Source organism: Sinocyclocheilus grahami, unplaced genomic scaffold (genome assembly GCF_001515645.1).
Source record: "Sinocyclocheilus grahami isolate Dianchi unplaced genomic scaffold, SAMN03320097.WGS_v1.1 scaffold574.1, whole genome shotgun sequence".
In the NCBI taxonomy this organism is placed as follows: domain Eukaryota; kingdom Metazoa; phylum Chordata; class Actinopteri; order Cypriniformes; family Cyprinidae; genus Sinocyclocheilus; species Sinocyclocheilus grahami.
The window spans coordinates 1,177,438-1,192,364 of record NW_015505753.1 but is presented as its reverse complement, the minus strand read 5'-3'; the positions used below and the strand labels follow the sequence as shown (position 1 = coordinate 1,192,364).

General features: G+C 38.4%; 1 protein-coding gene across 1 annotated transcript in view; it reads right to left on the bottom strand.

Moving 5' to 3' along the window:
* Positions 1-9,410, bottom strand: part of LOC107556595 (uncharacterized) — a 13,953-nt gene extending 4,543 nt beyond the window's left edge. Inside the window, exons 1-2 of the mRNA XM_016239727.1 lie at positions 9,345-9,410; positions 7,795-8,631 (exon numbers count right to left, since the gene is read on the bottom strand). Of these exons, the coding sequence (XP_016095213.1) occupies positions 7,795-8,576 (782 nt within the window). The 5' untranslated portion in view covers positions 8,577-8,631; positions 9,345-9,410. The remainder of the gene's footprint in view (positions 1-7,794; positions 8,632-9,344) is intronic.
* Positions 9,411-14,927: the final 5,517 nt, after the last annotated feature.

Sequence of the window (14,927 nt, the reverse complement as noted above, 5' to 3'; positions counted from 1 at the left end):
GAATGATCAAGTGTTTGTATTAAATAACATTCACAAACATTAATGAATGTTTTAAAAATATATTGTTCACTCACTGTAAGATGTTACTAGATCTAACATTGTACAGTAAAGTCTATACAGGAGATACTGTACATTATCTAACACGCATATTTTGGTTACACAGTTCATTTAAAAGCCTCTGGTGTGTAAAAATAGTAAATACCATTATGTCCTGTTTTTTACAGTAATAAAAGTTATAGCAGCATTAAATAATTAACAAAGAAATTATTTTGAACAAAATGAACAAAATTAATTCTAATGCTCATTATATTAGCGTTAGCCATGCTTATGCTAACGATTAACTACGTATATGCTAACGGCGATGTTTATTTCAATCCGAATTTAAAATTAAAATATGGAATAATATTCATTACAGAAGCTCTAAATAGTAAAAATGTAATTGAAACGTACCTGCTTGAACTTGATCGGGGTGTTTTGTTAGTTTGATGCGTTTCCTCCTCTTGAGGTCGCCACTGCTTTTATGAAGAGGTTGCCAGGTTTTCACAACAAAACCCACCCAATCGCGTTTCGAGGGGGTCCCCCAGTAAAAATCGCATTCCGAGGATAAAACACGCATGTTTTGGCCGGGTTCCCCAGGTAAAATTCGCATTCCAGGGGCTAAATATCACGTTAATGGGGTCGTTTTTCAACCCGCGGACATGAAAAACAACCCGCGGTAACAGTGTTAAAGCAGCCCAATTCCACGGGAAAACTGCGGACTTGGCAACACTGGAAGAGGATAGCGCATCAAGAACCGGGTTGACCGGGTACTCGGTACCACCGGTACTTAAAAAAACCTGGTACCGTAACGTTTTCATTGTTTTAGTACCGACTTGGTACCAAAATACCGGGTCTTTTGACAACACTAGTACAGGCCCATTTAAAGTCTTCCAAAGGACATCTAAATGATTCAGAGAAGGCTTGGGAGAAAGTGCTGTGGTCAGATGAGACCAAAATTGAGCTCTTTGGCATTAACACGAATCGCAGTGTTTGGAGGAAGAGAAATCCTGACTATGACCCCAAGAACACCATCCCTACAGTCAAGCACGGAGATGGAAACATTATGCTTTGGGGCTGTTTTTCTGCTAAGGGTACAGGACGATTTCACCGCATTGAGGGGCAAATGGATGGGGCCATGTACTGTAAAATCTTGGACGAGAACCTCCTTCCCTCAGCCAGAACACTGAAGATGGGTCATGGATAAGTCTTCAAGGATTACAATGAACCAAAACATACTGCCAAGGCAACAAAGGAGTGGCTCAAGAAAAAGCACATTAAGGTCATGGAGTGGCCTAGCCAGTTTTCAGACCTCAATCCTATAGAAAATCTGTAGAGGGAGCTGAAACTTTGAGTTGCCAAATGACAGCCAAGAAACCTTAAGGATTTAGAGAGGATCTGTAAAGAGGAGTGGAACAAATTTTTTTTGCAGACTTATGCCATTCCAAGAGGGTTACAATCACCTCTTCCATATGCACCTAAAGAATGTTCATATGTGTATTTGCTTCCGAAACCTCCTTCGGGAAGGTTGGAGCTTCCGCAACGTCCCTGTCCCAAGTGGAGTGGGTACGTTTTCCCAGTGTTATCCAGTCTTACTGATTGGGTAGTGCCATATCAGCAGTAGCTGGTCCTCTTGTGGTAAGCCCTGGCCTACGCCAAAAAGTAGGGTCGCAGGTGGCTTCCACGGGACACTGGAAGGGGCGGTACCTGTGGCCCTTTGTTAGGGATTTCAATTCGTCGGTCATCCGACGTGACGTCAGGAGTGACCGACTGAAAGTGAATGTCTCGGTTACGTATGGTAACCCTCGCTCCCTGAAGGAGGGAACAAAGACGTCACGTCCCGTCTCCACAGCTCCTGTACCACCGCTGAGCGGCTGGGTCACAGGCTCGGCTCCTACAGAGTTCAGCTCCAGAGTGCGGCTCTCCAGGACCGACGTTCGCCACCCCTGGTATATAATATACAAGTGTCAAGTATCATACAAGTATAATATATCTCATACAACTATCAGATCAGGACTCTGTATCAGCAGATACTCCATATTCAATGACTCGGAATGGATCGGGGCTCAAAAAGCCTGATCGGGACATCCCTAATTTGTCTATGAGCTCATGCACCACAAATTCCAAAAACTGAAGATACTGACAAAACCTCACTGCAGTTGAGTTAAAAAGAGTGGCCTGTTTTTGACCTGAAGTATATGATTTCCAATCCCCTGCTCTTCTATTATAAATTTAATATGTAATCATAGTTTTCTTAAAACTAGTGTATCCATTCTAGTATTTGTGTTATAATGTAATGTCTGTATTTGGTGTCTGTGAGGTGACTGAGAGTCTGGGTCTGAGATGTCAGGAATGCAGTAACAGTGTTTACTCATTTAGCCTGGCTTCCAGAGAATAAATATGTATTTGTTTTGTAATAATTCATCTGAGGGGCCGTTTACATGGCAACGTTTTCAGACAAAAATGGGTAAAACTTTTTATGCATTTTGCCTGTTCGTTTACACGACAACGGCGTTTTGGGAACTGAAAACGCATATTTTTGCAAACGGGTTTCAAAGAGTTTTTGAAAATGGCACCGTTATCGTTTCCGTGTAAACACCCAAAATGGGAATTTTTGAAAACCGTGATGTCATGCGCGTGCGTAGTGTTAGGTATGTAGTATGTGCAGTACGTGTCGATTTTAAAGGCAAGCGCGATTAAACATACACAACAATGGCGGAGTACCATGGTACTGTTGTTGCTGCTCAAGAGTTTGCTAACGCTTCTTCAAAGTTTGGATTTACTTCACCAATATTACAACCAACAGCGGAGACGCATCATATACAGTACAACATATAATCGTCAGTTCCCTACAGGTAGTGTTTACTAACAAGGTGACAGCGCCAACTACTGGCCTGGCATACGTACTACAGCGTTTTTGGCCATTTTCGCAGATATGTGTAATCATTTTGAAAACTTCGTGTATACGTGAAACTTTTAAAAATGCAAGGGAAAAACTTTTCAGTTTTCGACTACAACATTGTCGTGTCAACGTGGCCTGAATCATTATATAATCAAATGTTATATTTTATAGGTTATCAGTTTGAACTTTGTTCTTATTTTTTTATGTGGTTGTCGTGATAGCTGTTTGAGACATGTGAAGACCAACGCAATACATGCCTCCACTAACTCTTACATACTGAATGCTTAATGTTTATTATTCTTTTTTGGGTTTATAGCACCATTTATTGCTATATGTTAAACTCTGACATTGAATCATGTATGCTCTGTGCTCAGTGATGTGCTACAGCTCAACCTTGAAGGAAAAAGATATTGCCTATGTTTTATCTAATGGCGTATGTGCAGGAGTTGTTTAGGAATATGATAGGCATGTGGCCATGCCAAAGGAACAGTCGCCAGGAGAATCAGCAGCTGCCCAGACGAGAAGTGCCCTCACCAGGTTTATGACTCACCTACACTGGGTCTCATTCATATGGAGTGAATTTTGTGACAATATTCATCAAATAAATCCAGCGTTTTGCAGGTAAACACAATTTGCTTTGCAAAGAAAAACTCGACTTTCAAACAAACGCAAAGTGATTTGCAAATACAAAACTCTATTTGAGAGAAAATGCAGAGGTATGGACAAATATACGTATTGTGTAGTACAACTGTGAGTTGTACGCTAGTCCACCGAGACCCGAAACACATGTTTACCTTTTCAGGGAATACAGCAGACCAACATGAGAGGGGAAAAGGTGAGTTTCTGTCTTACCTTATCTAAAATTAACCATTTAGAGATGTTTTCACAAAGCGACCCTACTACAGTGTCAGTAAAATTCACAATAAGTGCTGTAAAGTTGTTAACATGATTGATTAGTTGAAAAAATCAGTAGTGACATGGCTAAACATTAAACTAGACAGTCTTTCCCTATAAAAACTGATCCAGTCTCCGTACCTCTTATCCTCTGTTGGATCACGGCATATAGAATATATAGGCTACATATGTTGATACAATTGTTCAACATTCAAAACAATGCAGGGGTATAACAATATATATCGTGTCACAATATATTGTAATACTAAAATGCAAATGTATTGTGGATGGCGTCAACTGTGTACCAAAAATGAAAGCGTTTTGAATTTTATTTTTATGTTAGGTCAAGTAAGATTTATTGTCATTCTGCTATATATGTTGAGACATAGCCTACAGTGGAGAGAAATGTTATAGGCTACCTCTGCAGTAAAAGTTTAAACAAGTATAAAACTACACATAGACAACCTACTGAAAGGCGTAGGTTAATCTAATTATACAAATAGGCTACTATAATCAAACTAGTTTAAGTTCAGGTGAGCTTTATTGTGATTCAGCTATATAAATGTGCCAAAATATAATCTAAACATTAATATTCCTTACAAAAATTAACCATGGTTTTACTAAATAAATACCATGGTATTTGTAGTAAAGCTGCCGTTATAGAAATGGTCACCTGCACAAAAAACATGGTTACCACACTTTTACTATATAGTAAAACCAACTTTAACTTTCATAAGGGATATCGTAGTTTATTATCATATTTATGTTTATATATAGCATAGTTTATATACATGCACTGTACAACATTTAAAACTAAAAGTGGCCTGTAAGGAGATATTTCATATTTCAACCAATATACCGGCAGATTTTAGTCTGACAATAGCCTGTTTGGAAAAATCCAATCAAAAATATGTAGCTTTATATATATGGCCGATAGGGATGCACCGATATGAAAATTTTGGCCGATACCGATAACCGATTATTCTTTATTTTTGAAAGCCGATAACCGATATGTTGGCCGATAAATCTATATCCAAATTGTTATATACTTTTTGAGAGCCTGATTACAAAAAAGGTCTCATCATTAAAAGCCACATCCCAAACACTTCAACATAAGCAGCCTCGAGCAACATTTTAACTCATGAAGTTAAGAATAAATGGCTACTCTCAGGAATTATATTAGTGGCTCTTCAAAATGCAAACGTTCGTCATCTGAGTCACTCCGAGAAGTCCTCGCTGTCCAAAGTGTGTCTTCACCCGTGTAGCGTGCCATCATCCAACACACAGAAAAAGAAAGTAGGCTAAATTCTATGATGAAGCTTGATGTTTTGATGCCATTTTTCAGAGGCATCTACATATTTACCTGGCTGACCTCAGATCATTAACATGTGAACAGAGCGCTCAGTGTGAGGCGGGATCACATTAACGATAATGAGGTGAGACCGGAGAGACTTTACCTCTCCTTACTTTTATACGGATTATATAATCAGAGACTATTCATTTTCAATTTGAATTGTTTTTATAAGTAGACATGTCAAGCTTTCTATACATATATGTATCATGTATGTGAGGCACATATTCACTGAGATTCAGGTTGTTTTATTCATGTGCCTGTGAAGAAAGTTCCCGGAGACCGAGGCGGCAGAGAGTGCACCCTGTTTGTTTTCTTCTTTTTTTTCAAAAGCACATTGTTTTGTTGTTATTATGACTATACACAAATAAAAGTAGACCCTTTGCAGTTTCAAATGATGCCATACTCGTATCTGTATTTTTAATTATTTTCGTGGTCATCAAGAAAATGTGACAAAACGTGCCGGCGTGGTCTTCGACCCCAAAGATTATTTTCTATTCATTACATTATTAAAATCTTTCTGAAATACTGGTAAACCACATTTTGTTAAAATCATTCTGAAATACTGGTAAACCACTGTTTATTAAAATGCTGAATTTAGTATTACATCAGTGTGAACTTGAGCCTTATCCCCAATTCACAGGACAAGAGTGAGTATTCATCAAGTATTCATCATTTTGCGTAGTTAAAAAATACATAATTATTTTAGACACAAATAATTGCACAGTGTTACAACATTTAAAAGGTTTTAGATATTGTACTAAATAATGTGATTTGTTTTCAATTTTATATTAACAATTAATGACCTCTTGGGTGATATTACTATATCTCATACTAAATTAAATTGTCTAAGCTTTCATTTTTGGTACACAATATCGTCGCTATCCATAATACATTTGCATTTTAGTATTACAATATATTGTGACACGATATATTGTTATACCCCTGCATTGTTTTGAATGTTGAACAAGTGTATCAACATATGTATATATTCTATATCCCGCGATCCAACAGAGGATAAGAGGTACGGAGACTGGATCAGGTTTTATAGGGAAAGACTGTCTAGTTTAATGTTTAGCCATGTCACTACTGATTTTTTCAACTAATCAATCATGTTAACAACTTTACAGCACTTATTGTGAATTTCACTGACACTGTAGTAGGGTCGCTTTGTGAAAACATCTAAATGGTTAATTATAGATATAGTAAGACAGAAACTCACCTGTTCCCCACTCATGTTGGTCTGCTGTATTCCCTGAAAAAGTAAACAGGCGTTTCAGGTCTCGGGAGACTAGTGTAAATTGACCGACAGTGCAATCTGCTGTTTTTGGAAAAGAAAGTTGCTCAATTGGATTTGTGAGAAAATCTGCCTGCATGCATTTGTGAGAAAATCAAGCGAGTTTCCTCATAAAAAGGCAAATGAGTCTCACAGTTGTAACACACAATACATATATTTGTCCATACCTCTGCATTTTCTCTCAAATAGAGTTTTATATTTGCGTTTGTTTGAAAGTCGAGTTTTTCTTTGCAAAGCAGATTGTGTTTAATACAAAACGCTGGATTTGATTGATGAATATTGGCACAAAATTCACTCCATACATTCACTAAACATGTGTACTGTGAAACCTATGTATGAACGTCTTCATGAACAAATCATGATTCACTAAAACTTTCATACTAACATTTATTTATAAAGACCGGTTTGAAATAATTTCAAACAAAATGTGGTCAAAATTAAGTTCGTTTTGGTGATTCAAAACAGCTCTCAGAGAAAACTTTTTGTAAAGCTTTGCATCCGCTGTTATACACCTTCAAACTGTCTTTGAAATACACCAATTACATGACAAGGAACACCTGGCTTCAACTACATTAGGAGGACAAATACATATAAAACAATGTTTTGTTGGAAATGTAAAGATAGGAAAAAAAAATTCTGTGAGGGTTAGGCATGAGTGCCAACATCTGTCTGTGTGTGTGTGTGTGTGTGTGTACTGGTATATATGGTTTATGAGGACACAGATGTGTATAATGACATGGGTACTGCAACATAAACATGGTTTATGAGGACACTTCCTGTGTCCCCATAAAACAAAAGGCTTAAAACATACAAAACTGTGTTTTATAAAATAAAAAAAATTGCCTGTAGTTTTCTGTAAGGGGTAGGTTTAGGTGTAGGGTCGGTGTAGGGGGCGATAGAAAGTACAGTTTGTAAAGTATAAAAACCATTACGCCTATAGAGAGTCCCTGTAAACCACAAATGCAAGTGTGTGTGTGTGTGTGTGTGTGTGTGTGTGTGTTTATACGTCCCAATTTGAGTCCAATTTGGAGCAGGGTATTTGTTGTTGGGCGAATGTATTATTTATAATTTATCATCTTGGATCATTTACTTAACATTGTGTGCTATATAATATTGTTGTATTATTGATTATTGTTGTATGATTGATTGTTATATTGATTGGTTAAAAGCATTGTGTTTCTGCAATAAATTCAGTAGTAAAAAAAAAAAAAAAACTCACATTGCCTGTGTTTCCGTTTTTAGGAGCAGTGCACCAATATAATATTTCATCTAGGGCACCAACAGAGTGTGGGCCCTAAACGACATGATACTCACCCAGGTCCAGAGTTCACAGCAGATCCATCACTGAGAAAAGGGGGAATAGCCATGGAGTTGTTACTCTTCATAGACACACAGCTGAATCCTGGAGATGCTGTTCTTTGAGTGTCAACATCACTGAGAAAAGGGGGCAGATGCATGGAGTTGTTACTCTTCATAGACACACAGCTGAATCCTGAAGATGCTGCTCTCTGAGCGTCAACATCACTGAGTTCAGGGGGCAGATGCATGGAGTTGTTACTCTTCACAGACACACAGCTGAATCCTGGAGATGCTGCTCTCTGAGTGTGAACATCACTGAGAAAAGGGGGCAGATGCATGGAGTTGTTACTCTTCACAGACACACAGCTGAATCCTGGAGATGCTGCTCTCTGAGTGTCAACACCACTGAGAAAAGGGGGCAGATGCATGGAGTTGTTACTCTTCATAGACACACAGCTGAATCCTGAAGATGCTGCTCTCTGAGCGTCAACATCACTGAGTTCAGGGGGCAGATGCATGGAGTTGTTACTCTTCACAGACACACAGCTGAATCCTGGAGATGCTGCTCTCTGAGTGTGAACATCACTGAGAAAAGGGGGCAGATGCATGGAGTTGTTACTCTTCACAGACACACAGCTGAATCCTGGAGATGCTGCTCTCTGAGTGTCAACACCACTGAGAAAAGGGGGCAGATGCATGGAGTTGTTACTCTTCATAGACACACAGCTGAATCCTGGAGATGCTGCTCTCTGAGCGTCAACAGTAGTCTCATCCTCTCTCTCCTCATACACACTCATTTCTCAGGCAGGTTTCTCCTCCTCTTCCCACTTGATGAGAAACTTGATTTCAGGCCTGTATGTTGCAAAAGAAAACAATTTGAAAAAATTGACTATGCGAGTTAGATTAAAAATAAATTATTGGGTTTTACTTTCTATTTGATTATTTTAATGTATTCCATTTTAACTCAACATGAACGGTTCTCCTTCTGTTACTCTAATATATCAGGGGTCTCCAGTCCTGCTCCTGGAGAGCTACAGTCCTGCAAAGTTCAGCTTCAACCCTAATCAAACACACCTGAAGCAGCTAATCGAGGTCTTAAAGTTGTGTTGAAGCAGGAAGTTAGCTCTCCAGAAGCAGGGTTGGAGATCATTGCTCTAAATAACGGGGATGTAGTACAGCATAAGAAACGTCGCCCACATTTTAAAACACATCTGGCTCGTACATTGTGGACATTTTACGTGTTTGTGTGATTATCCTGTGAGGCAGGCTACTTTATTTTCGTAGTCAAACTGCATAATTTAACATTCACTCGATATGAAACAAAATATTAAACGTTTAAAGTCGATCTGAAACGATGTTAGCCACAAAATATTGTCAAAATCTATAAAAAGAAAAATAGATTGCTCGAAGGTTTGACCATTTCCAGGCCTCAATGTGTTACAGTTTCCGTCTAGTGTAAGAGAGAGATAATAAAGATCATTGATCAACTTCGATGTGACTTGAGTTCCGTCGCAAATGCTCCTTAGTAAAAATATCGCAGCTGTGAAACATTTTAACGAACTTACCGTAACATACGACGACATTTTCTGAGTTTGAGTTCTCTGAAGATGGCGCGTGACACAGTCGCTTTCAGTTTCACTTCATCATGAACCCGTTCCGCCCCAAACTGCACGTGATGAGGCTGGAGCAGTCTATGGAGCCGTTCACACACAACACGGGAGGATGCATCCTAGTGAGGAGGATATATCCTAAAATGTTCTGATGAATGCAGTTGATTGCCTTTATTTTGCACTTCTGATCAAGCTCTTTTCTTGGCTCGAATTGAGCAGCTGCTTGCATTAATTGATATTCACTTGTTGTGCATGCTTGTATAGTTTAAGCAACTTTATTAATTATATATAGTTTATATTTTAAACATTATGCACTTTTTTTCCAAAGATAGTCGTGTTATTTTATTAAGCTTTGAAGAAATGTGCATAATATTTTGCTCGATGCGCCCTTTTGTGGCCTCAGGAGAGAAGCCAAAAGCTTTTTTCCCCCTAACTGAAATTATGCCTTTTAAATTCGAATATAATTTGAATTTTGATTATATTGAAAGTAGAAAATTCAAATTTAGTTTTTCAGTCATTTTGACAGCCCTACTGTATATACAAGGAAGTTAGCTTGCTTGTTTAATGTGTTCATTTTTGCTTTGTCACAGAAGGACATACATGATGCCAGGATGAAAAAGCAATGTTGCCCTTCGTGCTCTCCTGCTGTATGTTAGTGAAGAGGACCCACTGTTCTTCAAGAAATACAAGTATTCAGTGCATTAACAGAATTGCTAGTATGTATCATTAAATGCAACTGTCTAATTTTAATCTCGTAAATTAATCTTAAAGTTGGACCCTCTGTGTTTATTCTAGGTGAAGTCGTCGGATGAGCCAGACATCAATGCCACTCTTGTCAATGAAAGCCCTACACGTTCTGCAAGCACCGCAGCTGTGATGGATGATGATCTTCCAGAGCAGTGGTTCCCAATCCTGGTCCTGGAGAACCCCCAACACTGCACATTTCAGATGTCTCCCTATTCAAACACACCTGATTCAACTCATCAGCTCATTAGTGAAGACTCCCAAGACCTCAAATGTGAGTGTCAGATAAGAGAGACACCAAAAACGTGCAGTGTTGGGGGTTCTCCAGGACCAGGATTGGGAACCACTGTTCCAGAGTATTTGATATGTTCAGAAACACTTGTTCACGCAATCACAGTGTTTTTAAAACAAGACTGAATAAAACAATCTTCAATTGTACAGCTGCAGTTGTGGATTGTTTTTTTAAGCTGGACTTCAGCATGATTAGCCTATGAGTTACATATACGTATTTTTTGAGTTAGTATTTGTATTTAATCAAGTACTACTGCATCAAAATAATTTTTAAAAATGTAAAAACTACATGTAAGGTAAATGGTATTAAGTACAGTACACTTAAATATTAAATCAAATCAAATATAAACTTTTAAGTATGATTTAATTGTAATTTATAATTATCGTTTTCTTAAAAAAATGTAGCTACTTAAATGGTTCGAGGTAATCAGTTTCCACAAAAGTTCAGGTTTTACAGTGGATATGCATGTGTCTGTGCATCCTTATTTGAGTTCAATTTGGAGCAGGTTGTTTGTTGTTGATCAAATGTATTATTTTTTTTATTATCTTAAATTGTTAACTTCTTTATATGCTTACATGCTATGTAATTTTGTTGTATAATATTGATTTACAAGTTGTGTTTTCGCAGTAAATTGAAGTTTATTTAGAAAAAAAACAAACATTTCCAGTGTTTCAGTTTTTAGGGGCGGTGCACCAATATAATATTTCATCTATGGCACCAACAGAGTCTGGGCCCTGAACTACATGATACTCACACAGGTCCAGAGTTCACAGTAGGTCCATCACTGAGACCAGGAGGAATATCATTCATAGATTTGTTACTCTTCATAGAAACACACAGCTGCATCCCGGAGATGCTGCTCTCTGAGTGCCAACAGAAGCATCTTACTCTCTCATCATAAACTCAATTTTACAGGCAGGTTTCTCCTCCTCTCTCTCCTCACACACACTCATTTCACAGGCAGGTTTCTCCTCCTCTTCCTCCTTGATGAGAAACTTGATTTCAGGCCTGTATGTTGCAAAAGAGAACATGCATAGTAAACAAAACAAAAAAATTGAGAATTAGTTAAAAAAAAAAAGTTTTACTTGATTTCAATTTCATAATTTTTATTTATTCCACTTTAACTCGACATGAACAGTTCTTCTTCAGTTACTCTTAATCAGGGGTCTCCAGTCCTGCTCCTAGAGAGCTACAGTCCTACAAAGTTCAGCTCAAACCCTAATCAAGGTCTTCAGAGTTACTTGAAGATGCTCTCCAGAAGCAGGTTTGGAGATCCCTGCTCTAGTCTTATTAATGGGGGATGTAGGTACGTTCACCCACATTTTAAAACACATCAGACCCGTTAAAAACATTGCGGACATTTTAAATGTTTATCCTGTGACATATGCATAAAGTAGCCTAACTAAACATTCACTGGATATGAAACAAAATATTGAACGGTTTAAGACCAAACAAATCAGGATCGATGCAAAACAGATAATACTTTAAAAATTACTTTTAAATAAAATTTAAAAAAGTTAAAGATGGCTGAAAAGTTTAAACATTTTTAGCTATATATATATATATATATATGTGTGTGTGTGTGTGTGTATAACACATATCTTGCTAAGAACGCCATACACCCCTTACGAAAATTAACCATGGTTTCACCACAAATAAAACCAAAAACCCATGGTTACTATAGTTAAACCATGGTAACCACACATTTACCATGGTTTTGCTTCACCAACCATAGTTTAACCATTTGTAGTAAAACTGTGGTTATACAAACGGTAATCAATACGCCAAAAAAACCATGGCTACTACACTTTTACTACAATAAAAACATGGCCCATTTTCGAAAGGGACAATAACATTACCTGGAAAGATGCAGAGGATATTTTTATTAAATGAAGAAAGGACACTGTACTCACTGTTCGTAGGAAGACTCAGAAAAAACGGTGGAAACCTCTGGCGGTGGCTTTATGAATTCATGCACCGAAGGTGTGGATGTTGTACTTTTCTCGTAACTTTGAAAACATAAAAATAGTTTCCTTTTAGACCCTAGGTGCTGTTAGCAATGAGCTCATTCATAAAGACACACAAACTGCTTAAGCTAAATAATTCATTACAAACAAAACACATCAAAAGCAAACACAACCGTGTGATTACCTGTCCAGAAGAAAAAGTGCAACCATGGCATCGGTTTTCAGACACTTGGACTCTCGCAGCTGTCTCCAGCGTGGAAAAGCAGCACCGATGGTAACTCGGGTTTTAGCTCTTTCCTGCTCCAGACGTCTTTTCGTCAAAGCTTTTTCATAGACTGTTTTTCTTCTCGAGCGTTTGCCTGTGCCGCTTCTTGTCGGTTCAGAAGGGATGTTAGGACACTGCTGCTCTTCTTCTTCTTGTTTTATTTGTTTGGCGAGCTCCTGTTTGCCTTCCATTGTCTCTCGATCTGAACAACAGCGGGAACGCGTTGCTGACGTATGACATCTGCGCGAACAGGATGCGCGACGTAACACCTTGACAGGCAGGTAGGACAGCCTATCATAGCCCTCGGACCGAGCGATGTGATTGGACGAACTTTTTATGATCCGCCTTCCACAGATGATATACCATATTGGCCCGACTATAAGATGACCCCCCCCTTTTCCAGATGTACCTTTTGGAAAAAGGCTTTTTAAAAACCAAATCTTGTTTTTTCTCAGTAAAACACATTTGTCTTCACTTATTTTCATATTGCATATTTTTCCTATTTTAATTTTTTTTTTGAAAGTATGGTAAAAACTGGTAAAATTTACCAACTTTTTGATATACCATTAAAAAAAAAAAAAAAAACAGGTAGCCCATCTGAATTAGGGCATTTAGGCTATCCATCTAATAGTAGCCTACCAAAATCTTATTAACAGTAGAAGTTAAATCTTACTGTAGTCTTCAAATCTGGGTACTGTCTTACGTTTTAAAATCACAAAGAGAGTTTGGTCCCATCAGGCTAACGTGACAGTCACGACTCATGCAGCTGTAAGGTTTTCTTTCTCTTTTGTTTTTACTCGCGATCTTTACAACACGCATTACATTACGTATTTCATGGCACACTTGTTTTATGCATATTAGGCGCCACCTATTGTTGTGGGTGTATTATTGACATGTCAAAGTCTAGACCCTGAATATAAGACGACCGCGTTTTTTCAGATGTATTTCCAAGAAAAAAATATCGTCTTATATTCGGGACAATACGGTAATACATATATTTTGACCTACTTAGTGATTGCTATGGGGACAACCAGCATAACAAAAATAGTGTTTGATCCAAAACCTGCCTTAAAAGTCTGTTTGGACACGAAAGCTCCTTAGTAGCCTAATATTACAGCTATGAAACATTTGAATGAACTTACCGTTCGGAGCCATTCATACAGAACGCATTTTTGAATTTCACTTCGCTTCTTTTACATTGTGGCTTGGAATGTATTTGCATTTTGCAGCAAAACGTTTTGATTGTATGGATAAGAATGTGACTTCTTTTCCTGGCCTGCTTTTGGACATCTTTCTCTCCCTTGTAGGAGGTCGAATGTGTTTCTGTGAAGACTGTCCATTCAAGAAAAAAGTTATCTACCCTGCCCCCTGCATAGGCCCATATTATATTCTGTCAGGATCACAATTAGCATACAGTTTGGATTGGCGGTATGGTTCTGTTCTGGGCAAGAACTCCCTGCGCATCCATGCAGCCGAGCATGGATGAGAGCAAGAAGAGCAGCGATAACCCCCCCCCCAGGGTAAACAGAACAGAACCAACATCATTACACGATGCCAGATTGAAGTGACATGTGGCCAAGTATGATGACCCATACTCGGAATTAGTGCTCTGCATTTAACCCATCCTAAGTGCGCACACACACACACACCCCCCGTGAACACACGCCCGGAGCAGTGGGCAGCCATTTATGCTGCGGCGCCCGGGGAGCAGTTGGGGGTTCAGTGCCTTGCTCAAGGGCACCTCAGTCGTGGTATTGAAGGTGGAAGAGAGCGCTGTACATTCACGCCCCCCACCTACAATTCCTGCCGGATCTGAGACTCGAACTCGCAACCTTTGGGTTACGAGTCTAACCATTAGGCCACGACTTCCCCCAACTAAAATTTATAATTTTAAATGCCAGAAAAATACTAACATTAAAAGGTCAAAGGCCAAGAGCCCAAATTATTTTTTGTGTAGAGTTTGAGCAAATTGGAATGTGTGTGAAAACAGTTAAAATGTGTTAAAAATTTCGAGAAATGTGTCTTTGAATGAATGGTTTGTGAAAATGTGTTAAAATTAATGTTATAGTGTGTAATTAGCAATCGATACTTTACATTCGACTGGATGAGAAGAATACATTTTAAAATTAAAGGGTTAGGTCATTCATCAGTTTCCTTAAATTAAATAAATGAGATAACTCTGGTTTTATAGCATACTGTATCAGTGTTTCCCCTTCAGGAACTCAAGCTGCGTCGAAGTCGCTTTGGGAACGCCCTTGCGTGACCGCGTT